The sequence below is a fragment of the Cygnus olor genome, chromosome 3 (assembly GCF_009769625.2).
Source record: "Cygnus olor isolate bCygOlo1 chromosome 3, bCygOlo1.pri.v2, whole genome shotgun sequence".
Classification (NCBI taxonomy): Eukaryota; Metazoa; Chordata; class Aves; order Anseriformes; family Anatidae; genus Cygnus; species Cygnus olor.
The window spans coordinates 110,157,319-110,180,812 of record NC_049171.1 but is presented as its reverse complement, the minus strand read 5'-3'; the positions used below and the strand labels follow the sequence as shown (position 1 = coordinate 110,180,812).

At 41.9% G+C, this 23,494-nt stretch overlaps 1 protein-coding gene across 2 annotated transcripts in view; it reads left to right on the top strand.

Moving 5' to 3' along the window:
• Nucleotides 1-15,722, top strand: part of VPS54 (VPS54 subunit of GARP complex) — a 41,563-nt gene extending 25,841 nt beyond the window's left edge. For both annotated transcript variants that reach the window (XM_040553612.1, XM_040553613.1), the window contains 11 exons: nucleotides 1,073-1,128; nucleotides 2,999-3,095; nucleotides 3,577-3,914; nucleotides 5,745-5,874; nucleotides 6,324-6,505; nucleotides 7,265-7,377; nucleotides 8,704-8,767; nucleotides 10,528-10,633; nucleotides 13,818-13,904; nucleotides 15,476-15,597; nucleotides 15,709-15,722. In XM_040553612.1, coding sequence (XP_040409546.1) covers nucleotides 1,073-1,128; nucleotides 2,999-3,095; nucleotides 3,577-3,914; nucleotides 5,745-5,874; nucleotides 6,324-6,505; nucleotides 7,265-7,377; nucleotides 8,704-8,767; nucleotides 10,528-10,633; nucleotides 13,818-13,904 — 1,173 coding nt within the window. In that variant the 3' untranslated portion in view covers nucleotides 15,476-15,597; nucleotides 15,709-15,722. The remainder of the gene's footprint in view (nucleotides 1-1,072; nucleotides 1,129-2,998; nucleotides 3,096-3,576; nucleotides 3,915-5,744; nucleotides 5,875-6,323; nucleotides 6,506-7,264; nucleotides 7,378-8,703; nucleotides 8,768-10,527; nucleotides 10,634-13,817; nucleotides 13,905-15,475; nucleotides 15,598-15,708) is intronic.
• Nucleotides 15,723-23,494: the final 7,772 nt, after the last annotated feature.

Genomic DNA, 23,494 nt, shown 5'->3' with positions numbered 1-23,494 from the left:
TGTTTTCCTGCTCACCCTCAGCCATACATTGTTTTCCCCGTTCTGCTGGGAATATTTGTCTTTATGTTGTGGTTTTTCAGTTGCCACCTCTGTTCAGTAATAGATGAAGTTTAATCAACTTCCAATAAAAGTTTCTATTCAATAGAGAAAAGCGACAGGCTCAGAGCATTGCTGCGTGGCTTGTGGAATATGTTTGCGTCGTTGTGGCCTATTGTCTGAGCTTTTAAAGACATTTTTCCTTAATAGAGGAAACCGTTTCCCTCCCATGTCTCAAATGTGTTTCCTGTTCAGGCGCACTGCTGGGCTGTTTTGGTCAGTACTTCAGTAGCTCTTTACTGCCAGGCAGGTGGAAGAGCAGAGAACTGTAAGCACTTAACTAACTCACTGCATAGTTCAGGAACAAGTTTTGTTTTCAAGAAGCTTCTGTACTGACCACCGTTACGCAAAGCTCAGGTAAAATGGTAAAATCAGTGTAGCTTGAGATGGCTGCCAGCAGTCACCGCTTGGGTTGTACACATGCATGTAAACACAAGATGAGTCCGTATGCTGCTGACTCATTTCATCAGGTTAATGATTGACATTTGGAAGAAAACCCCTACTTCAGTCTAAATGAAGTTAATTTGTACCATGGGCTTACAAGACAGTAATGTGAAAAGAGATCAGTGAACAAATCGCTGTAAAACAATAGATGGGTTTGGAATGAAAATCGACCGTTCTGGAGACCTGAAGAAGCCGTCCAGTTTCATGTGTACTAGCTGAAAGTGGTACCCCACAGCATCCTTTAAGGAAAGGCCACAGCACAGCAATAAGCGTGGAGAAATCTAGCAACAGAGGTCCTCTGTATTGTGCAACTAGATGTTGGGGTGGTTGTCTTGCTGGTTTTTTGTTTGTTTTGCTTTCGTTGATTTTTTTTTTCCTTAGAGAAACAAGCTGTTAAATGATACATGTCGTTCCTTTTTGGTTTTCTTTTTCCTTATTTAACTTGAGGTTTATTGTGCATGCTATGAAATTCAGCAGCAGTTAGAAGCTAAGATCTTTTTTTTGTTTTGTTTTTCCCCTTTAAATTTGACAGTGTGTGGTTAATACGGTATCGCAGATAGAAGAAATAGATACAGAAGTGGTTGTTAAGTAAGTATACAGCTAGATTATTTTTTTTTGTGGTGGGTGGGGGACAGGAGATGGATGCTTTTAGCACAGATAAATTAACTGTTCTAATTTTTGCTTCAGTTTCCCTATAAACAAGGATTACCCTTCTGTTTCACCTTAAGCCTCTGCTCCTGTCTGCCTCTGCGAGAATATACCATATTCCTTTTCTCATTCAGACTCTAATGCTACAAATCTTTCCCTTAAAGTTACTTTTAAAATAAATGCAAAAATTCTCTGACCTTCGTTGCAGGAAGCCTAAACTACCATATCTAGGCATATATTAACTACCTGAGGGCATTCCCTGTTGTTATAACCTGGGATTTTGTACTAAAATTTGTCAGTAGTTTCAGTGCCTCCCATATGAATGAGAATAGCAGCTACCCAGAGAGGAGATCAGGCAACACCAGCTCTAAGAAACAGGCCAGCAGGACCCTCACAAAACCCAGCAGAGGCAAATGCCATGTCCTACGCCTGGGAGGGAGCAACCCTTTGCTAAATGAGAGGCAGGGGCTGGCTGGCTTCAGAGCAGCTTTGCAGGAGAAAAGGTGGCTGTGGACCAGCAGCACCTCCTTGCAGCCACAGCCTGGGCTGTGTTAGCACAGCCAACAGGTCGAGGAAAATGATCCTTCCCCTCTGTTGGCACTTGCGAGGCTACATCTGGTGGCTGTGCTCAGTTTTGGACTCCCCAGTACAAGAATTGAGGCATTGAGATCCAGCAGAGGGCAGTGCTCAAAGGAGCTGGGTTTGTTCAGCCTCAGGAGTGGAGGGCTCAGGGGTGAGCTGTCTGCAGCTACCCCGTGGGAGAGTTCTGGCAGAGATGGAGACAGAGCCAAGTTCCTCTGAGAGGTGGGCAAGGGGAGGACGAGGGGCAAGCAGGGAACAAGATGGAAGCTGAGAAATGCTAATTGAATGTTAGGAAACACAGGCTTTACTGTAAGGTTGGTCAAACCTTGGAAAAGAGACCCAGATTGGCTGTGGGATCTCTGTCCTGGGACACATTCAACCCTTTTCTGGGCATGGCCCTCAACAGCCTAATGTAGTTGGACCTGCATTGAGCAGGGTTTGGACACGGGATCTTCAGAGGTCCCAGCTCCAGAGGACCCCACCAGCCTCTGTTTTTCTGTGTCTCTGGTACTTTTGGCTCAGTAAAGGGTTACCCCAAAACAGTAAAACCAAGCAGACTAGTTGGTAAAGCAAAGCGAGCAGCAGAATCTGCATGGTGTTCATGCTGAAACTGAGAAAAGACTGGGCACAGCATCATTTCTAAACATTTGGATATTTGTTCGCCGTTCTCCAGCGTTTACTATTCTGCAACTATGCCCTAACTCGGTAGTAGAGGGTTTAACTTTTGTTTGGCCAGTGACTTTTCTGCCCTCTGCTGCAAACAGCTGACTTGCACTTTAATAGCAGAAGTGGTCTCATTGCAATGCAGCAAAATGGGTTTAAGAACATGGCTTTTGTAATACTTGCAAAATGTTTGTATTTAATTTTTTTTGTGGTTTCATTTTTTCCACATGATTTGTGAAAACGTTATTAACTCCCTCCCTTGATAGTAACACATACTTATCTTGGGGAAAAGAGCACTATACCCTGGAAAAGCTAAATGGTAAATGTGAGGCTTTTGTTTCTCTAACATGATCTATTTTTATGCACCTCCTTCCCTATTCCACTTGCATACACTGTGTTAATCATGACTGTTGTTCAGGTGATGTCTGTTGTCTTGCCAGATAAAAGTTTGCACAGTTTTCCTTATATTTACAATTCCACTTTAGCATAGTTTTGTTCTTTATGTGCCGGTAGTCAGCATGGTTAGTAAATATTTGCTGTTTACTGAATACTGCTCTTTTTCTAGGCTTGCAGACCAGATAAGGATGATGAATTTTCCTCAGTGGTTTGACTTACTGAAGGATATTTTCTCTAAGTTTACCATCTTCCTCAAGAGAATAAAGGTAAGACATTCATTTACCGAGATTTTCACATAGCTGGTTCAGACGTGACATGGAATGAAGTTACTTTCCATTTGAAGTTTCAAGGTGTTCATTTTGATTATAGAGTTCAAACTTTTGATTGAAAGAGGGATATGTGAATATCGGCATCCAGGGCAGAAATGATTAGTGCTAACAAAGAGAGCATTGGGAAGGAGATAATACCTCTTGTAGCGTGATTACATCCATTTCAGGCTGCTGGGGATTAGGGCAGAACTTTGTATGTGTCGGATTGCTCCAAATGAGGTTTCTTTCACTATTCTCGGAAACATCTGATATTGGTTACTATCAAAGACAGATGGGTCTGCCTCTGAATGCTAATTGCACAATAGAAAATAAAGCTAGGATTTAGTTTAATTTTGTGGGTAAAAGAAAATCTTTGCAGTGCAAGCTTGTGGTACGGGGTTTTCTTTTGCTGTGTAATAAAAGTTATGTTTGATTCTAGGCAACGTTAAATACTATCCGTAGCGTGGTTCTCTTGGTTCTAGACAAGAACCAAAGAACCAGAGACCTGGAGGACACCTTACAAAAGCACTCTGTTAAAGACAGCACAGTGGACACAGAAGTGGCTTACCTGACTCACGAAGGCATGTTTATAAGCGATGCATTTGGCGAAGCGGACCTCCCGCCTGTAGCAGCTGACACTACCTCTCAGAGAAACACTTCCCCAAACAGCGAGCCCTGTAGCAGCGATTCAGTCTCTGAACCAGAATGCACTACCGATTCCTCATCCAGCAAAGAGCAAACATCCTCTTCTGTTACTCCAGGAGGGGTGGAGATGATGTAAGTTAATGCACTACCTGCATCGACTGTACAGCTTGTCAGAAACAAGGTGCTGGACGCTAGGGGCTGGTTGTGTGGTACAAAAGTTACTTTGGAGGAATGTCTTTTTCCAGGTAAATGATATGGAGTGGCTTTCTGTGATTGCCCCTGTTGCCTGCCATCCGACTGCACTGTCCCTATCTCGCCTTTGTTTTGTTAGCTTTGTTTTCATCTGTGTGTAGTGGTATAGGTACTGATTTTGTCACTTCGTACAGAAAAGGGCCCCTTCTCCTGTCTGTTTTGCTGGGGAGCCCCCTGCTGTAGAAAGCAGGGGGAGATGCAAAATCTGCCCTACGTGAAAGGCACAGATCATTTGTCATAGCCTTAGCTGGCAAAGGCATCTCTGTCCCTGCACATGTTCAGCGTGGCTAGTTTTCCTTTCTCTTTTAAGCTGGCTTCATGGAATGCACCTTGGTGAATCCTAGTGAAAAATCTTCTGCTCGTTGTCAACTCTGAGACTTGTATGATTAGACAAACACATCTCAGTGCTTTGGCAGCATAGGCAGTGCTGCCCTGTGGCGCTCCTGACTCCAGAGCTATAAACTTCTTGAACAACCTTTTATGCATTCCTTATTTATGGCTGTAAGTCAGCTGCCTTTGTAAAAGAACCAGGCATAACGTGTGGGACTCAGCTCTGAGCCACTTCGAAAGCCAGCATGTCTGGATACTGCGTTTTTATGAAGCAAAATTGAAATACCACCTCTTACCCTGCTGAAGGATGGAAGGTAGCGACTGGCCTGCTCACTGCTGCTGACTGGTACTTAAGTGTCAGTCCTTCTCTGTCAGATTTGATAGGGACCTTCCCCCTCTAAATCACAATGCTGGCTGAATGAGAATTTATTTTAAATATGTTGTGCTTAAAAGAGATCCAGGCCAGGGTATGTCCGAACACCCATCCTATGCTGGGAAAAAAAAACGCAGTGTGAAGAGGAGTCCAGGGGGTTACGGTGAGGAGCAAGGAAGCAGGAGGGAGTTGGATCCCAACTGGCCTGGAGCAGTTAGCCAAGTTGGCTAAAAACAGACCATCCAGATTGAGCTGTCGAGCAGTAGAGGAGTGTCTGAGGCTGGCTGTGAAACTGTTCCAAAATGAACTTGTTTCATCCCTTTTCTGGTTTTCTTTGTACTTCTGCTCCACATATGGAGAGGGCTAATAAACTTACTCAATTATGGCAACGTTAGCCCAGTTGCTGTGCTGTAGCATCCCAGGTTTTCTCCCTCCTCTCGCGCTGTCAGCACTTGAACAGCCAGACTAGACCAAAAGATTGTTATCTTAACTAGTTAGCACATGACACGGCTCTGCCATTTGCCTAGCTTCAAAACAGTAGACAAGCCACAAAATTATTTTAAAGAACAGAGACTTAGGAGCCCGAAGGCTAAAAAGCTAGCAGAATGAGTGCAGAGTATCTGTGGTAGGCCTTATACTTACACTGGAAGAAAAATGCTGTGATGCTCAAATGTTACAGGAGTAACAGTTAAAGTTTAGTTCAGTAAACATTACTATTTATTGTATTAGTACTGGTTGCATGTTTTTTTTTTTTCTCAACTAGCAGCAATTAGGATATGGAATTAAAACAAAATCTAAGGACAGTGCAGTTGTGCATTTGCTTGTCACGGGGACTGACGTGACATTGACAGCAGCTTGGAAGGGCCCATCTGCACAAAGTGACTTTGGTGATTAACTGACTGTCTGTGTTTGACAGCTGCTGCAAGGTTCTTTCCTCCTTCAAACTGTGAGCAGAAATACTGTTTTTTGTAAATTGATGCTCAAGCAAATGGTTCTGTCATTTGTAGGATCAGCGATGACATGAAGCTAACTGAACTGGAACTGGGCAGGCTGGCAAACAATATTCAAGAGTTGCTTTATAATGCTTCTGATATCTGCCATGATCGTTCAGTCAAGTTCCTCATGGCAAGAGCAAAGGTAAGGAGCTTGGACCAGACCACAGTCGGTGTCTCATCCTTAACGAGCAGTTACTCCAAGTTAGTGGCTTAATGACCGAGAGTTCTGAAATGGCTTTCTCAACTGAAAATAACTAACTGTTCCCACTGTCACAGGCGCTTGATGTTAATTAAAGCCCAGAGCACACAGGCATTAACATATCATGTCAATGTAAGGCAATGTGGGTTTCTGCTACTTTTTTTTTTTCCTTTTTAATATTCTGACTTGCTGTCTTTGAAGTTCCACGCAGAGAATGCATATCTATGACGAGATAGCTGCTTGTGCTGCAGTCTGCCTACCTTGTTTCATTTAGAGTTAAATAACATGCCTCTTAAAATACTAGTAGCCCTCAGACATGCTGACTAATTGTTTCTTGGCTTCTCTGAATTTTTGTGGTGTTGTTTCCTTATAAGGATTTTCTTTGCATATAGGGTGGCTTCCTAGAGAAGTTAAATTCCAATGAGTTTGTCGCTCTTTCTCGGCTGATGGAAGGCTTTATCTTAGACACCGAGCAGATCTGCGGCAGAAAAAGTATGTCCTTGCGAGGAGCACTTCAGAGTCAAGCCAATAAATTTGTGAATAGGTTCCACGAGGAGAGGAAGACAAAGCTAAGGTATCTGGGTAGAAAACCTTCATGTTCTTACTTGAATAATTTTATCACTCCCATGCAAACAAACACGGATATTCTGTTGCCTGGAACGCTTGTAATTCAGTTGTACTTAGCAGAAGTGGGGGCAGTGTGGAACACTGTTTTAAAACACAATTGTTCTCAATGGTTTTAGATTTTTACTGTTTTCATAACAGTTTCTTCAAACTGGATTGTTCTATGGTTATCTAAATAAAGACAGTTAGTAGCTACAGGAAGAACTCAAAAGTGACTTTGGAGGGCTGAAATGCCCCATCTCAGCGGTCGCTAACTCCAGGATAGTGCACTCCCAACTGTTTTTAAAAACATTAAAAATAAAAATGAGAAACACACACACACAAAAAACCAAACCACTCTTGGGAAATAGCCTTCCCAGTAATACATGTCAACTCCTTTTTACTCTCATTCATCATAAGTTCTTAAAGTTTCAGTATTTCTACATTATTTCAGTGGCACTGATCTCATAAGAATCTTTATTCCCTAGAAGGGTCCTCTTTGTCCTCTGATAGTTTGAATGAATGAATTTTCGGATCTCTAGGCCAAGGAGGGTGTTTTTCAGGTTTGCTACTGCACCTCTTTCTAATAAGGATTAATAATGTAACATTTTGGACCACTGGCTTTTTTTTAAATTACTCTATTTTTGGTTCCACAGCAGTTCAGGCAATAGAGGTGTCACGACAAGGTATTTCATTTTCTCAGCCTCCTTTCTTTTGTCTTTATAACCAGCCTACTCTTGGACAATGAGCGCTGGAAACAAGCTGAAGTTCCTGCCGAGTTTCAGGATCTTGTCGATTCTGTGTCAGATGGCAGAATTTCTCTCCCTGAAAAAAAAACAACAGGTATGTATCGTGCAGTTCTGCCATTTAAATTCAGGTAATGTGTTATCAACAAACGGTGCTGGTTAATATTGATGGACATATTCTGATGTCACTATGTCGCTCTTGATCTGTGTTTGCTTTCTGGGTTCTGGGGGCAGGATCAAAAAGGAAGGAAATAGATAGTTGGTTTTTTTTTCCCTGTCAGTGGTGTTGAAACTTGGGCTGACTTTAAATTTGTTTTTGTTTTAAATCCATTTAAATGTTAGCACAGGAAGAGAGCTACTTTTTATAGTAGCATTTGCATTGTAGAGGCTTCCAGTCCATGCAGGAATTTAGTCTTTCCCCCAGAACATACCGCTGAAATGCTGCAAGGGACTGAGAAGCACATGCATGTGCTCAGTCCCCCTTGTGTAAAACAGTGCTAGGTCTTCTTCCACTGCTTCATCTCCCAGTTGTTCCAATGAAAGGCAGCATGCTACGTGGCTGCTCATGGAAGTGAAAACTTATGTACATTCAATTATTTACCTCACCACAGAAACCTCATTTGACCTCCGACAAGTCACTTTTTTCTCCTTGTGCCTCATTTCCCCGTGGGCAAAATGGGACTGCATAATGCATTTTTACCTTGCGGGTATTCTCATCCGATATTGCAGTGATAAATGTGTGTGAACAGCTAGAACAGGAAGAAAATACACACAGAGGGGAAGGAAAATGGCAACAGATAAGGAGGAGGAAACTACAATACTATCATGGTGTGGAAACCCTCCCTGCTCCCCTAAAAAGAGCACAGCAGAGATGGGGGGTGTACTAGGCAATACTCACCCAAATCATGGAACACAATACCAAAAGATGCTCATCTGCCATTCCTCTTAAAAGAAGCTTTTGCTACTTCCTTCAAGCAGATAGGAAACTGGAGGCGTCAAATTTAGAATGAAAAACTGCATCAGTAGGAGCCTCTACTCTGAAGCCTGAGGGAAGTAGTGGTTTGAAGCTAAAATATTAATATACACAGCAAATCATTAGAGAATATACAATAGAAAACCTAGTGACTTCTGTTTTTCTTCTTGTGTTTCTAACCTGCTGCATTTGAAGTTTCTAAATCCATAATGACTGTGGGACTTTGGGGGGTTTTTTGTTCTAAAATCCCATCTGCGTTCCAGCAGATATAACCAGTAAGGTTACTTACATTAATTATGAGGGATGACTTTTTTTTTAATAGAGACATATGCCAAAGATTGATCCATTATTTTCAAACTTGGGCAGGGGAACACTTGATTTCTAGAAATTAGCATTTTTTTGTTTCTTTTAAGTTTAACTCATCTTTTTCCTTTCTGCTAAATGTCTTAGCTACTGAAGAAAGAAAGCCAACTGAATTTCTTATTGTTGAAGGACAAAAATATGCAACAGTTGGGTAAGAAGCATTTTTCGCTTAGCAGTGGGTTATTTGGCAAGTGTTTTTAAGTAGAATTGTGATAAATACTAATAGCTTTAGCAATCTTATTTAAATAGAAAGAAAACCTCTTCTTGCACAGATTAGTTTCTTTTTAGTTCCTGAACAGTTATAAAGCATTGCAAGCTCTTCTGTATATTAAAATGCTTTTTATTCTCTGAATGACTAGACTGAACTTACGGTTTCATTTGATTTTAGCCATTATTTCATGAAGACACTTATTCATGAAAATACAGATTTATCTTCATAGAATATTGTTTTTATTTCTTACAGTATAGGTTATCTCTGGCAAAATACAATAGTCCACTACTGAATGATTGCTTATCTTACTCAGAATAAGAAATAAGATATGGGCTATCTCAGAAGCTGCACTCCTTATTTCTTGATATCCTGATTGCTTTACATTTGAAAATAGTTTAAAACTGGCCATATCAGAGATATTTTAAAATACATAATACTGAAACACTTCTTTCATTCAAAAGCATTCTGTGTTTCCAAAGACTGAGAGCCTTAAGCATTAAATATGCATGAAAGTGTTTTTGGAGAGGGAGTAAAGCAGGAAGATCTCACTCCCCAGAGTCCTAACATCAATTTACCCCAAACTTAAACAGAAAAGTGCTGATTTACATAATGTCTTTGACCAGCTGTTGTTGTTTCATGATGATGTGCCATTGTTCAATTAGAAACAGAAGCTGATGGCTCAGAACTTCAGTGCCAGCCTACCGATACCACCGCAAAAGAGCATTTCAGGTCAAGTAGGAGCATTTGAACACATTCGGAAGGATAAAATTTACTTAATAGACTATACATTAGATAATTCATCTCTGCTCATTTGAAACTTTATTTTTAGCTCCACAAACCAATTGTCAGCTTCACATCGATACAAATACTGTTCCACACACTATTACATACATTTTCATTCTATTTAATCAAATAAAAAACATTCACTAAAAAAAGCCTAGATGTTCCCCCCCCCCCAGAATTCTTCAGGTGTTTATTCTCAGTGATTGTTTATCTTCTATCCATACCCTGCTGCCTAAAGGAAGAAAGAGAATTTATTTTTTTTTTGAAGTGTTAGAATATGTACTCTGAAATTGAATCTGGCCTCAGTTTTCTTGTCTTCTCTGCATTTGAATTCAAGGGAGTGTACTTGTTCTTTGTGGTGCCTTCCTAATTCCATGCAGTACCTCCCAAATTCTCTGGTCCTCACTGAATTCATGGCAAATTACAGGTGTTCAGCATCTTTAAATATTTGGTGCTGTTTCTTGATAGCTGCCTTCTCTCTTTTTGACTCCTCAACATCCATTGCATCCTTTTCAGTGGCTGTTGTCTACAGGCTCTGGATTATACTTGCTCAAAGTTGGCCAGAACTATACAGTGTTACAAGAAAGGAGCTTTAGACTTTTTCCGCAGCTGACATCTGCATGGAGGCTTCTAGTTCCACAGTAGTTATTTTTGGAGATTAAAAAGTTATGCTGATGAATATTAGAGGTTTTCTCTCATACACATTAAGTACTTTATCCACACACCACCCTCTGAAACGAGTATTCTTTATATCTGTTTTTTATGTTAAGTTTTTACCTCAGATCAGTTACTGGGTTTATTTAATGCTGTAATCTCCAGCATTAGGTAGCTTTCTATCAGCACGACTGGCCTGTTTGTAATTTTTTGATACCCTGTGTTCGCTGAAATAACATATTTGGCTGCTTCCTCTCTTGCAGGACAGTATTGCTGTTAATAAGAATAATCCTTGAGTACTGCCAGTGTGTGGATAACATTCCTTCCATCACCACTGACATGCTTACCCGCCTGTCTGATTTACTGAAGGTATGACTCCAAATGTACAGTCTGTACTTGTCCGGGGTATTCAGGGCAGCAAAGGTGTCTTACTCTAATGTTTCACATGCTTTTATGACTTGATATAGATGATACAAGTTATCTAGAAATGATTGCATTTGTTTTGTGTTGTAAGGTAGGTTTTTAAGCTAAGGGCATTGAAGATGCAATTTCTTATGTCAGGAAGGCCGTCCTTCCTCTTGGTCACCTGGGATATTTGAAATCCCATCTAGTAGTGTTTGTCATAGCTGCCTGTCCTTCAGGGTGGATGTAGGATTAATGCTACTGACAAAGAAGTGATTTGATTCCAGATGTCACAGATGTATCTGTATTCAGGAAGGAACCTATTCCCGTGATTTCTACAAGTCAGTAGAAATATGGTCAGTAGAAGCATGAAAAATAGTGTAGGATGAAGCTGCTGTTGTAAAATGCAAAGATGATGAAAGACCGGGCCCTTTATTAGTCTGTTTCTCTCTAGAGAAGATGAAAGCTGATACAGCGCAGATACTGCAAGGTGATACAAGTAAACAAGAATAAAAGGAGCACATGAATGCTCCTAAAAACTTTTTTATATATCCAAAGCTCATTAGTTAATTCATTTCAAGTTTTTCGCTTGTGTCTTTGCCCACAGAGGTTATACCAGGTTTTAGAGTTCTGAACATAAGCATAACTGATAAAAGACCAACAGATTATACTCTGCAAAAGTAGGTTTTACATAAAAGGGCCATGGAGGGAACATACCTGGGGAGAGACACCTTTAAATAATATTCCTTTTGGCTGGTAGTTCTTACCTGAATATCCAGACACAGGAGCACTCCTTCCTACAGTCATCATTCAGCTTCATCCATAAACCTTTCTAAGTACCATCCAAGGAGAATCAAGCTAGTTTGGGACTGGGATCCCTATCTTTCCACCTTGTTCTCAAGCTGCTGCTTCACACAGGACTTGCAGCACCTTTTTGCAGGCAGGCAGAACAGCAGCAGCTGCCTCAGACTTGGCCAGATTTGCATCTCTGTGTTACTTCTTTCTCCCTACCATATCTTGTTAGAGCTCTACATAAATTAGTCGTGTTTTATTCCTTGGTACCCAAATAGCATGTGCAGTTTAATTGTTGTAGTTCCTATCTCTGGCAGCGAGCTGACCATCAGAACGATGACAAGAACCAAAACAAAAGTGCATTTTTATGCTTTGGACAAAATAGAGTTCCTTAAAGGTGTCATTGCAAGTCACTATACTTTTTATGTGATAATTGCATGACAAATGTAACAAGAGCTAGTTTGTATTGTGATTGGAAGCTGTGAAGTGGTTCCCAGATGATGAAATTTGAGCTGTGGCTGTAACCCGAGTGAAACGACACCTGTTTGATCAAAAACACAGTCATTGTTACTGGAGTTTACCTGGCGCAGACAAGAGGAGGTTTGCAGCCATGGTGACAGAACGTGGAAATGCTTTCCTCCAAGCAGACACAAGGAGGGGGTATTGCTCTTTTGATGTTTCAGACACTCTACTTCCTTGCTGCTTTGTCTGCAACAGGCCATCCGGTAAGTTAGCAATATCCCTGAAAGGCAGAGGGAGAGTGCAAGTGTCTGTCATCCTTTACAGAACATGCTTCTAATGGTCTGCCACACAGTTGATGAGCTGGTGCTAACCTAAGCTGAATACCTCAGAGGAGCTTAGACTGTGTAGGATGTCTGTCTTTAGCTCAGTGGATCTGCTTCTAAAGTCCACCAGGAGGCATAAGAAAAGGCCTTGCTTTTCAGGAGGAGGGGATGAAGTGAATGTCAGACAGTTTCAGATCCTGACTTCTGACTGAGAGCAGAGTAGATTATGCCCCTTGTCAGCTCAGGGACCACGTGCAGCTCAGGTTCAGTTGTGAGCACTAGGTCTGGGTTGCTTTACTTGCCCTCGACTCACTACTCTGGCAGCCCAGAGCAGGTGCACATCTGCTGCTCACAACACATCCCCTGCGGTCCTGAGTTTGGTGACTAGTTTCAGGCACTAGCTTGAAAATAGTACAAGAAAAGGTGCCAACTCTTCAGGTTTAACCTCCTGATTTCCACCCCAGTGTCACAGTTCCACTCAAACATGAGCCCTGGAATTCCTGCTGTCCATTCATAGCAGGGGTCAGGGACAACAGCAACAGTTCCTTCATCTCTACTGCCTCACCCAACCTGGACTAGGGTATTTTGGGTCTTGAGCCGAGTGGTAGAGCAGAATTCCGAAATAAGACAGAATGTGCTAAGAGGAACTGTCATACTCTTCCAGAGACCTCGTTGGCCTGTGTGCATTTAATTACTACTTTCTGTTGGAGCTAAGTTAGGGAGATCAAGTCAAAAGTCATCCATTATACCTGGAATTCTTGTAGCGTTGTTTTTTGATGTTGCTTCAAGACTTCTGTGCATCATTTCCTAGATCTCAGCACTCTGTAGTGGTAGAAACACAAATTCGGTTACTTAGCAGCAGTGAGGTTTTTTTTTTTTTTTCAAGCTTCCTGTAACATGAACAGTGTGAAAAGTCTGGAGCCAAAGTTAGAAATGAGTCCTTTTGATATTTTCTGTTCTGGTATTACACTTTTACTCCCTCCACTCTACTTAGCAAAACTGGTGAGATCTTTACCCTTCACTTTGTTCAGGGCCCTGGTTTGAGAAGAACATTTTTTTTTTTAGATTCCTAGTACAAAGCTGCTAGTGTGGTGCCTTCAAAGTAAGGCTGAATGTAGCTAGTCTGCAGCACCTCTGACTTAAACCTCTGACTTAATACTCTATTTCTAGACTAAGAGAAACCTCACCCAAAGGTCTCATACAAAAGCAGAAATTAGCCCCCGAATTGAAATCACTGACTAGCTAACTGTATTTTTAATAACAGTATTTCTACTTCCATTTCATGAAGTGCTGCCTTGAGTGCTTTAGCGTAAGCTGAGTCAAAAAAATACTACAGGCCAGTGACTGCTGAAATTAGCTTAAAAAAAAAAAATTCCTTTTGTCTTACTAGTTAATAGTCATGGACTCCTCTGTAGTATGAGTATGTGAAACCCTGGTAGTGGCATTGTTTATTTTGTAATTATCTGTTTAACCTTGCACAATTCTAATGATAGTATTTCTAAACTGTGGTTGTGTGTTCTTCTTACAGAGTCAGCATACCTTTTCATTATCTTTCTTTTTTTTTTGTCTTGTAGTATTTCAACTCTAGAAGCTGCCAACTGGTGCTTGGAGCTGGCGCGTTGCAAGTTGTTGGCTTGAAAACCATCACTACAAAAATCTAGGTATGGATTTCTGTATTTGAAGTGTCAAATCTTGTATTCCTGTCTGTTTAAAAAACAAACAAAAAAACTAACCACTGAACATTTAGGATAAGCTGTTGCTTGTGTTGTGGTACTGTGTGTAGAGCACAGACAGTGATAAAACCTTCCTTGTTAAAAGGTAAAACACATATAAAGGCTAATGAGTTGTCTGTTCAAGGGGTGCACTAAAATCCATCAAATTCCTTTGCTGTCTACCACATTACTTCACAAATACAAAGCTTTGCTCTGTTGTGAGAAGGAAATAAACAGGTTAGTAAGTTTTTCCATGAAAACGTTTTGCCTGTGGGAAGGCGTAGTTATTTTTTCAGTGGTGACTTTGGCATGCTTGGGAGCTGCTCAGTGTTTCAGTCTTGAGACTGGAGGTATGTAGGTAGAGGAATCCAGCCAAACGCCAGTCTCCCTGTGTGTTTTGCTGAGCTGTGCTGTCCCATCTGCCCTGTGGTGCTGTGTTTTGTAACGCAGTGTCCAAATGCAGCTCCTGTGGGTTATAATCGCATGTCAGTAATGTGCAGAATGATTTCTGTGGGTGGCTCTGAATCAAACAATTAGTCTTTATGTGGTCGAATGTCTCAGTGCAGTCAGGTAAATTAGGGCTCTGTGTCTGTGTGCTGAATCCAAACTCTGCTTTGGGCTTTAGAATTTCTCATTTGAAGTGTGCAGCTATTTAGCTGAATTGACAGTGCAGAGTTTCCTGCCTGGACTGCTTTATCTGCCCTTTGCAGGGAGAACTAGGTGTACGCTTCCATGCTGCAGAACAGCCTGACGTGGTACTTCAGACCCCCCAGTTTTAAACTGAAATTAAGAGCCTTTGGTGGCGGGTTAAAGCAGGTGTTTGAGCTTCCAGTTCCCATGTTTCAGGGTGTACTGATTACCAAACTGCATTTAATTTTTAAAAAGAAATTAGCTTGAGGGTGGTCTGAGAGGCTTCTGGCCATGGTGTTGCAGCAGACACAAGTGAGCAGAGACAAGCTGCATTCAGGACTTTGCTCCAGAAGGCTTGGTGATCAAGCTGGCACCACCACATGTCCTGCTGCTGGCTCAGGAGAAGCTCGGGTTTGGGAATCCTGCCGGCACCACAGGCAGGAGCTGGCTCTGGGCAGCTCGGCACTGGCAGGGCAGCGTGTTTGTGTACATCTGTCGGGGGAGAAATGTTGATGCCTTGAGAATGTGGCTGCCGAGGTTAGGTAGCTGATGAGTCAGGTCTTGTGAGGTCTCTCTGATGTCTGCATGTGCTCAGGGCTCAAAATGTCAAGCAGACACTTAAAGCCTCTTGTAAAATTAGTCCCTTATCCCGTATCTTACAGAATCTGGGTGTGAATGGCCAGGTACTCGTCTGGCGTCTCCACTGGGTGGGGTCTTCAGTGGAAAAAAGTGCTTACCTCCTACCTTGTTACCTTGTTTGTTTGTTTTAAAGCATATTAAATTGCATTAGGTCTATCTCATTCATGTTACAGGAGACAGTCTATACCAAATGACTCTTCTTGTGTAATAATTGTTGTTTTTCTTTTCCTCTCTCACTTCTGGATTTGCAGCCCTTTCTTCACGCTGCCTACAGCTAATCGTACACTACATTCCTATTATCAGGGCTCATTTTGAAGCTCGACTGCAGCCGAAGCAGTTTAGCATGCTCAGGCATTTTGACCACATAACAAAGGTAATTCTTTTGGCATTTCCTAATTAAACTGGAAGTTCTGCTTTTCAGTTGTGCTCTGAAAAATACGAATGTCATTAGATAATAAATAAAACCTGCTTTCTTTCATTACAGGATTATCACGACCACATAGCTGAAATTTCAGCAAAGCTTGTTGCCATAATGGATAGCTTATTTGACAAACTATTATCCAAGGTAATGATTTAAGAAATAATTATACACACTCTAAATTGCAGGTGGAGGTCTCACTGTATACAGCCTAGATGCTTCAAATGAAGTCTTAAACTTTCCTCATCGGGAGTCGTTTGAATGTCTTTAAACCGTGTATACAGAAAGTTCTGTGCAGTACTTGGGAATTTATTTTGTCTTAACACTTGCCACATGGGTGTCATTCGTCTTCACCCCCCAAAAATTGTTGGTTTACTTCATCATCAGTAATGGACATTGGCTGGCGTGGATGCTCTGGTGTTCAGGAGCTGAAGCACTCTCCTGCCTTGGGCAGTTTTATCCCTGACAGCTTGTCTGCAGTCATGTTGCTGCTGCCTCTTGCCTGTCCTAAAGAGCTGGTTCCCCTTTCCTGCTCATCCAGATGCTGCCTCTGTGTGCGTAATTTCCTGCAGCTGAGGAGACGACAAAAAATGTTGAGGAGGAACGGTTTTCTGAGGGGAAGGATCTGCTCATTGATAGGGCTGCAAGCGTGGGGACTAGAAGTCTGTGCTTAGTAGTTCCTGCTGCGTAGCAGAGCTGATAGCTGTGCCATTAAGTTCTCTTAATGTTTTATGAGTGCCTGTCAGCTGAACAGTTTGGCCCTGGGCAGGATCCAGTCACTGACTCACCTAGAGGCAGAGGACGTTGCACTCCTTGGGGTTACGGAAGAGACTCTGCCCCAGGACAGGCCTGTTGGGCTCACTAATCTGATGGATAAAGTATGTGAGCGTTTAAAGCCTAGTGCTTTGCTTTGGCTCTTATGCTCTTACAAAAAAAAAAAAAAAAAAAAGCTCTTTCATGAGAGAAAAAGATTAATCCTTCAGCGTCAGATTTGATTGATTGACCTCGGCCAACCTCTTCCTTGTGGCAGCTTATGAGAATCGCAGCATCTCCGTGATGTGGCATGGGTTGGTGTGCTGGGGGCTTCATTGCAGTGGGGCAGCTGTAACAGGCAGAATTTCTGTCTTCCTTGCTCTTTCTATTATTTTATTGTTTGTTGTTTATTCTGTGCTGTGTTTTTTCTTTTCATGTGTTTCTTTTAGCCATAGTGTTACCTAAATGTAGGGAAAAAATCCAAAGCATTTAAATGAACGTTTTTTCTCTGTTGTGTTTACATTTTAAAAACATGTTTATACCCTTTACTGATGTTTATAAATAGCAGTTCTGTGCAGTAACATGGTTTTTTGATCACTTTTTTGTTACTCCTCGTGAAAATAAAAGACAAATGCAAGAACGTTGGTTGTTGATACTAAACAAGTTAGCTCACAGCAGATCATTAGCACGCTTTTTGTTCTTGATTTTAGTTAGTGAGCATTTATCCCTTACCGTCCTTCCATCTTTGCAGCCTGTTCACCTCTTGTGAGCTGGCATGAGATACAAACTGAGAATATTCCTGATTTTTAAAGGTCCTAAAGGCTTGAGCGAGAGTGCCTGGCTCATACGAATGCAATCCACAGAGTACAGAAGAGGAGGCCATGTGTTGATTTGCCTCCCTTCCTAACATATCCCATAATTTGGCTCTTCTTGTTCCTGCAATAATAAAGTCCTGGCACTGCAGGCAGTGCAGAACATAAAAACATGGGAAATTTGCAAACAGGCATGTCAGTAGCTTTGTTGTATGGGTTTTTGTGAGGGTCCAGATACTTCAGTAGCTTGTGGATAAAGTGCTCATCTGCTTTTATGTGTGTACATCTGAATGAGGAAGCGAGTTTCATGGCAGTGCCGCATCCAGTGTGGTTTAAAACCAAATAAATTGCGCAGCCTGGAAACCGCGCTGCTTCGTACAGAAGAAATGGTTTAGTCCAGTAGGTAGGACACTGGCCTGGTACTTGGGCAGCGCAGACAACTTATTTCTGCCTTCCCAAGCCCTGCAGAGCAGGAGCTGTGCTCTGCCACCCCACCGCCACGAGGCCGGGTGCTCTGCAGGGAGCTGTACCGGTGCGCAGCCAGCTCCCGGCATCCCTCTGGTGGCTTTGGCACAGGCGTAAAGCGAGAACAGGGATGTGTAACAGCTATAATTAACAGTTTTAAAAGGCATAGGTTTTTAGAAAGGGATAAATGTTCATGGAAAAAAAAAAACACAACAAAACAGGTGGAGTTCTTTGCTTCTCTTGCAGCTTGCTGTCTTGTGACTGGAAAGAGCAGTGAATTTTTGTCTGATCCCTCGTGGTGTTACACACTGTTGACCTTAGCGGGAGATAAAAATGGCCAGCTACGTGCAGGGCTGGAGCTCATGTTTCTTTCTGGTGCTATTGCTTTTTCCCTGCCATCATGAGGAGTTTGTCTGTAGTCATGCAAGAGCCTTAGCTGCAGCTTGCCAGTTCCCTCTGGCTTTACACCACGCTGGTAAATTGCAAATCGTTTGTTGCCTAACTCTTGTGTCTTGAGGTACAGTCCAGGGTGCTCTGCGGTTGTCCCACACAGGGAGCAGGGCTCCTGGAAGTGCTACCTTTCTGCTACTTCTCCTGTTAGTTATTGGTTTGGCTTTTCCTTAAAGACTTTCCCAAAACTCCCCATTTCTTTTTTCTCCCCCACTTAGGCAAGCTTTGTTCTCTTTCACAATTCAGGCTAGCATATGAGCAAGCATCTCCTCCTATGTGCTGGTAAATTATTAGTTATAATGAGTCAGCCCTTGCGCTGAGTTGTTCAAGTCTGTGTGGGGAAGTATTGCCCTCCTTAGGGAGGGAAACCCGCGGGTGTTTAACCCAGGCCTGTGCTAGCACAGCCTATCCACCAGGAGACGAAGAGCAGCTGGCTTCTCTGCTGGTGCTGGGATAGAAGTACCTGGAAAAACGAAGATCACAGTCAGAGATCTTCCCTTTCCAGGGTGGGGACGTAAGAGTTTTCTCTTTGTAGCAAATCACTCGCCTTCTGGTGGTTTCCATGCCTAATTTCTCAGAGCTCAGTCACTGTTAGAGAAAAGAAGTTTCCTACTTTGCTTTCCCAGATATTTCTGCAGCAGTTTTTATTAGCTTCTTGGCCCACACTGAGTTTTCAGCACCTTCTGTTTTATGCTTTTCTTCCCTTGTTCCTTCTGAAATTTGTATGCATGTAATCTTAGAGAAGCAGTTTCCTGTGGTGAAGTTCCGGGGGGCATGTTCTTCAGAGGTATAATCGTTTCTGTCAGGGATTCTGGTGAGAATATAAATCCAAAGAAGAGTGAAGTGGGCCAGCTAGCAGGGCACATTGCGTGCATCTCTTCAGCCGTTGCAGTAATCATTCTGTCTGCATCTGTAATTCATAGGGTAATGGAAACCAACAAAAATAATAAGCGAGGAGAAGCAATTAAAACTAACAGAGATGAGCAGATGAAGTTGGGAAATTCTCAGCTTTCATACTGCTTTGAATGTGACTGTTTATAAAGCAGGAAGTGATAAAAGATTGTATGATGTTAGTCCTTGGGTGAAGAGCAACAGATCGTGTCCAGTGACTGCTTTCATTTGTGGTGTGCTAAATGAGCCTTGGTCCACGATACCGTTAGCAGCAATGCGGGGCTTCAGATGGCCGATGGAAACTCTCCTGTGTGAACCATTTAACCGGGGCAGAAAGGAGTAACTGGTTTTGTTTTTATTTCCAGTATGAAGTGAAAGCTCCTGTTCCTTCAGCATGCTTCAGGAATATCTGCAAGCAAATGGCAAAGATGCACGAAGCTATATATGATCTCCTACCCGAGGAACAAACTCAGGTGAATGTTATTTTTGAGATTCATGTAACACCTCCTTTGCAAACGCACGTTCACTCTGTAACAGAGAGACTTCTGCTTTATCTGTGAAAGGGGGGGAAATACCAAGTTTTTGCAAAACCCACGCATGAGAGGGGTTGGCAGCAGTCACGTAGACAGCTTGGTCTGAACTGAAATAAACATTTGAATGTGCAGCAAGAACAATGAGACACACAAAATTAACTGGTTCCAGCATTTGGAGCTGCAGTTTTGTGTCTAGAGAGGTGGATCTTCAATTCAGACATTAGTGCTGAAATTCTATGCAAATGGCAACACTTCAGCGTTCAAAGACAGCCCTTTTGGGGAATTATTCTGTAACACTGCTCAAACACAGTGGGTTCTGAAGGTCCCTAAATGTATTTTGTGGCCAAATTGTACCACGTGCTTTTTCAGTATTTGGCTGCAGTTGAATCTGCTGCAGAATTGTAAATCTAAAGCTAGGAAGGGCTGATAGTCACTGAATGTGCTGAGTTGTAGGTTCTCTTTTTACACTAAATTAAATGTTTCCTTCAAACTGTTTTTGTACTTCCTCATGGAAAAAAGACTGTAAGTGGTTATAGTCCAGGAAAAAGATACGTTGTCTTCTAGCCTGAATACAAGTTGCCAGATGATCCAGACAACAGGGAAGAAAAAGATCGTGTTTAAAACAATGTGTCTCTAAGTGCAACATGTAACAGATAAGGCAGGTGTATACTGTCCTGTAGGTTATATGTTGTGCCTGGCTAGCAGGACTAGGAGGCAGAAGGGAAAATAACAAGAATTGCATGAATAAAACAGAAGGTTAGTGTGATTTTAGATATTTGCAAGGTATTTCTTCTCTGTAGGCAATGATGCAAGCATGGGGATGGTTCCTTATCCTGGTTCTTTGGTTTCTTCTAGATGTTGTTTTTAAGAATTAATGCAAGCTACAAACTTCATCTGAAGAGGCAGCTGGCCCACCTAAATGTAGTCAATGACGGAGGACCTCAGAATGGGTGAGTTTGAGCACTTCTTTTACTGCTTACTTTAAATGGGCGGACATTGTTCTCTGTAAGAATTTTGGAAAGCAGAATGCAGCCACACTCCCATGTCTAAGGATTTGTTTGGAGCCTTCTTACGATAAGGGACGCCACTTGTGCCTTCCCATAGTAACTGTCAGAACGCAATCAGCTTGCTAATCACCTGGGGAGTTGGGCATTGTCTTACTGGAGGCCTGCTGTGAGACTTGGGTAGGGCTCTTCAGTTTGTGAATTGCTTTTTCCCCTTCAGTGTGACAGCAGTAGCCACATTTTAATTTGCAAGAATTGTGTGATCCTTGAAGCGGTGTTAAAATGTGGATGATGACTCATGGTGCTAGCAGAGTAAAATAAGAAAAAGTGGCATTTCATCTGTGCGTCGGGTAGCTTCTACACAGCAATTGTTTTTGTGTCAGAAGTAGAGATTTGAACTAGAGATAAGCTATGTGAGCGCATTGCCCCTTCCTGTCCCAGTACAACCTTCCCTCACCATAACTGGTCAGCGGCACTTCTCACGGGCTGGGTGCTGATGGTGCCCGGTCATCTCAGGAGAAAGCGTGCAGCCTCTTGTGGCTCAGTCTCTATTTTAAGTCAGATTGTGCCCTGAAACAAAAGGCTTCTTAATGACCCTTATTTGCAGCGAAGCAGGGGTGGAATTCAGTCAGCCTACCCACCTGCAAGAAAGCCTTGTCTTAGGTTGAAGAAGCCAGAGAAGGAAGTTTTATAAATGTTCTTAAATGTTGCTGGAAGGAAGAAGAGTTTTGTTCCTGTCCCAGTTTATTCTTTCTTGTCCTGCTTAAGTTTATTCATCCTTGTCCTCTATGTGAGCCTATGTGAAATGATTTTCTGTACTTGCAGTGTAGATACAGATAACAGAGATACGTAAGCCAGCAAGTTTACTGAATAGAGCGAGGCTGCACAGCCCAAACTCGAGCACTCAGGGTGCTTTGTGGAGTGTTTGATCTTGGGCTTCTTGCATAGTCCTGAACTGTGCTGTGCTGTCTGCGTGCTGCTGCTTTTGGTTTTGGTTGATGCCTGTAGTTGGAGGGCCTAAAAGGATCCCTTTAGCAGTGCTGTGTTTCCCAGCAGAGTCATCCTCCCTGTCAGAAGGGTTCCTCACCTCCAGCTAGAAGCAGCGATGCCCCAAGCCTGCTTCTTTTATGGCAGCAGTTACTTCCCTTAGAGCACACATCTCTCCGAATATGTAGTTGGGGCCTTTTGAGAAGGAAAATATCAAACACTGAATTTCACTTGCTGCTGTTCCAGCAGTCTTTACTGACCTAGTTTTTATCACGTTTTTCTGTTTCTCATCCCATATTTAAACTGCTCATTTCTGTAACAATAGTAAAAATCCAGATCTGTGAATCTTGGTTATCTTTCAACTGTGAAAATAGAGCAAGATGTAGGAGTAAAAGCTGTTTCCTAACCAGAAACACTGTGGTCATGTTTGTGTGATCCCATGATACGTTTCAACAGTGTAATGGATTTTAACTCTGGATGTAAGTGTTGTAAACACTCAGTATAGCTGTTTGGTTGCTTTTCTATTAATCTTTCAGAATACAGAAGCTAATATTGCAATAATTAGTATTCTAAGTTGTGATGGAATCAGAATTTTAAGTCAAGATAAGCCTGGGATTACAGCAAGAGGATAGAAGTTTTGGGTGCCTAATTCCTGCTGAATTTTATCTCCCTTCCCTAATAACTGGTTTTACATCTAGCAGGAATCACAGGTTGCATACTATCACCATCGTAAGAAAAACCTCCATCGCATTGAGTTTTGGACTGATGTTTATCATACCTAATCTGGTCGTAGTATTTGAACATGCATCATTGTAATTGTTTGATTCATAAATAACCTCTGGTGGTTTTTCTAAATATTTGAGCTAGATTTGATACATTCAGATGCTAATCTTATTGTATGTTTCAATGCAGACTGGTTACGTCAGATGTAGCTTTTTACACTGGAAACCTTCAAGCTCTGAAAGGCCTTAACAACTTAGACCTAAACATGGCTGAAATTTGGGAGCAGAAGAGGTGATAATCCACTGGGAGCAGTCACTTGGCTCTGACAACAGACCGACTTTCTTCTAAGAAGTGTGACGACTGTGAGGTGAATACTTAAGAACAGAGGCCAAGAAAGGACACTATTGATAGTCGGGGAAACTAGACTCAGAGTGAGCTGCAGGGAGTGATCTTTTCAGTGTCCTTCAGCAAGAAACAAGTGATCAGCTGTCTGTGCAATGTTTTTCATTCTCTCTGGAAACAGACTCAGGTTTCTTTGGACCAAATCCAAAAGAACACATAGCTGTAACACAGCTGTAGTTGTCTAGAATGCTCTGTATATCTTTATATTAAAAAGATGCTTTGCATTTCTTCTAGTGCAATGAAATTCACATGGTGTCCCACCTTATTTAATGATGGTACAATATAAGAATCTTGCAGTTGGAACTCTGTAGAAAATGTTTTTCTCTATGAAACTATGCTGTTCTAAAATTTATTTTTTTACAGAACTTTATATAAATAAATGTCTTTTGATTGCTTGCATATAGGATTCAGATTTGTTAGGAAGCAGTCCTGTTTCAGGGTATTTCTCACAGCTGGGCTCTAAACTGCCACCTGAAGATACGATTTTCTAATAAACTGCCTGTTCACTGAAGCTATTACTAGAGGATAGATTTGTGAACTTGTAATCATTAGCAATGACAAAATAACAGCGGGCTTCTCGTGGAACCTGAAGGTAGTAAAAAAGGCTGGTGCACAGATGGCTTCCTGTGGCTACCCCACCGCCGACTAGGCATTGCCACTTACACTAGGGTAAGTACTGTGCTGGGTTTTTTGTTTTTTCACTAAATAGAGCCAGAAGAGGACAGAAAACGGGCCAGGAGGCATTTTAAAGTTTTTAGGTTGCTTATAAAGGGTTGTACTGTTAAGGAAGGTGCAACTGAAATTAATTTAAGAGTGTTTTTTTTTTAAATAC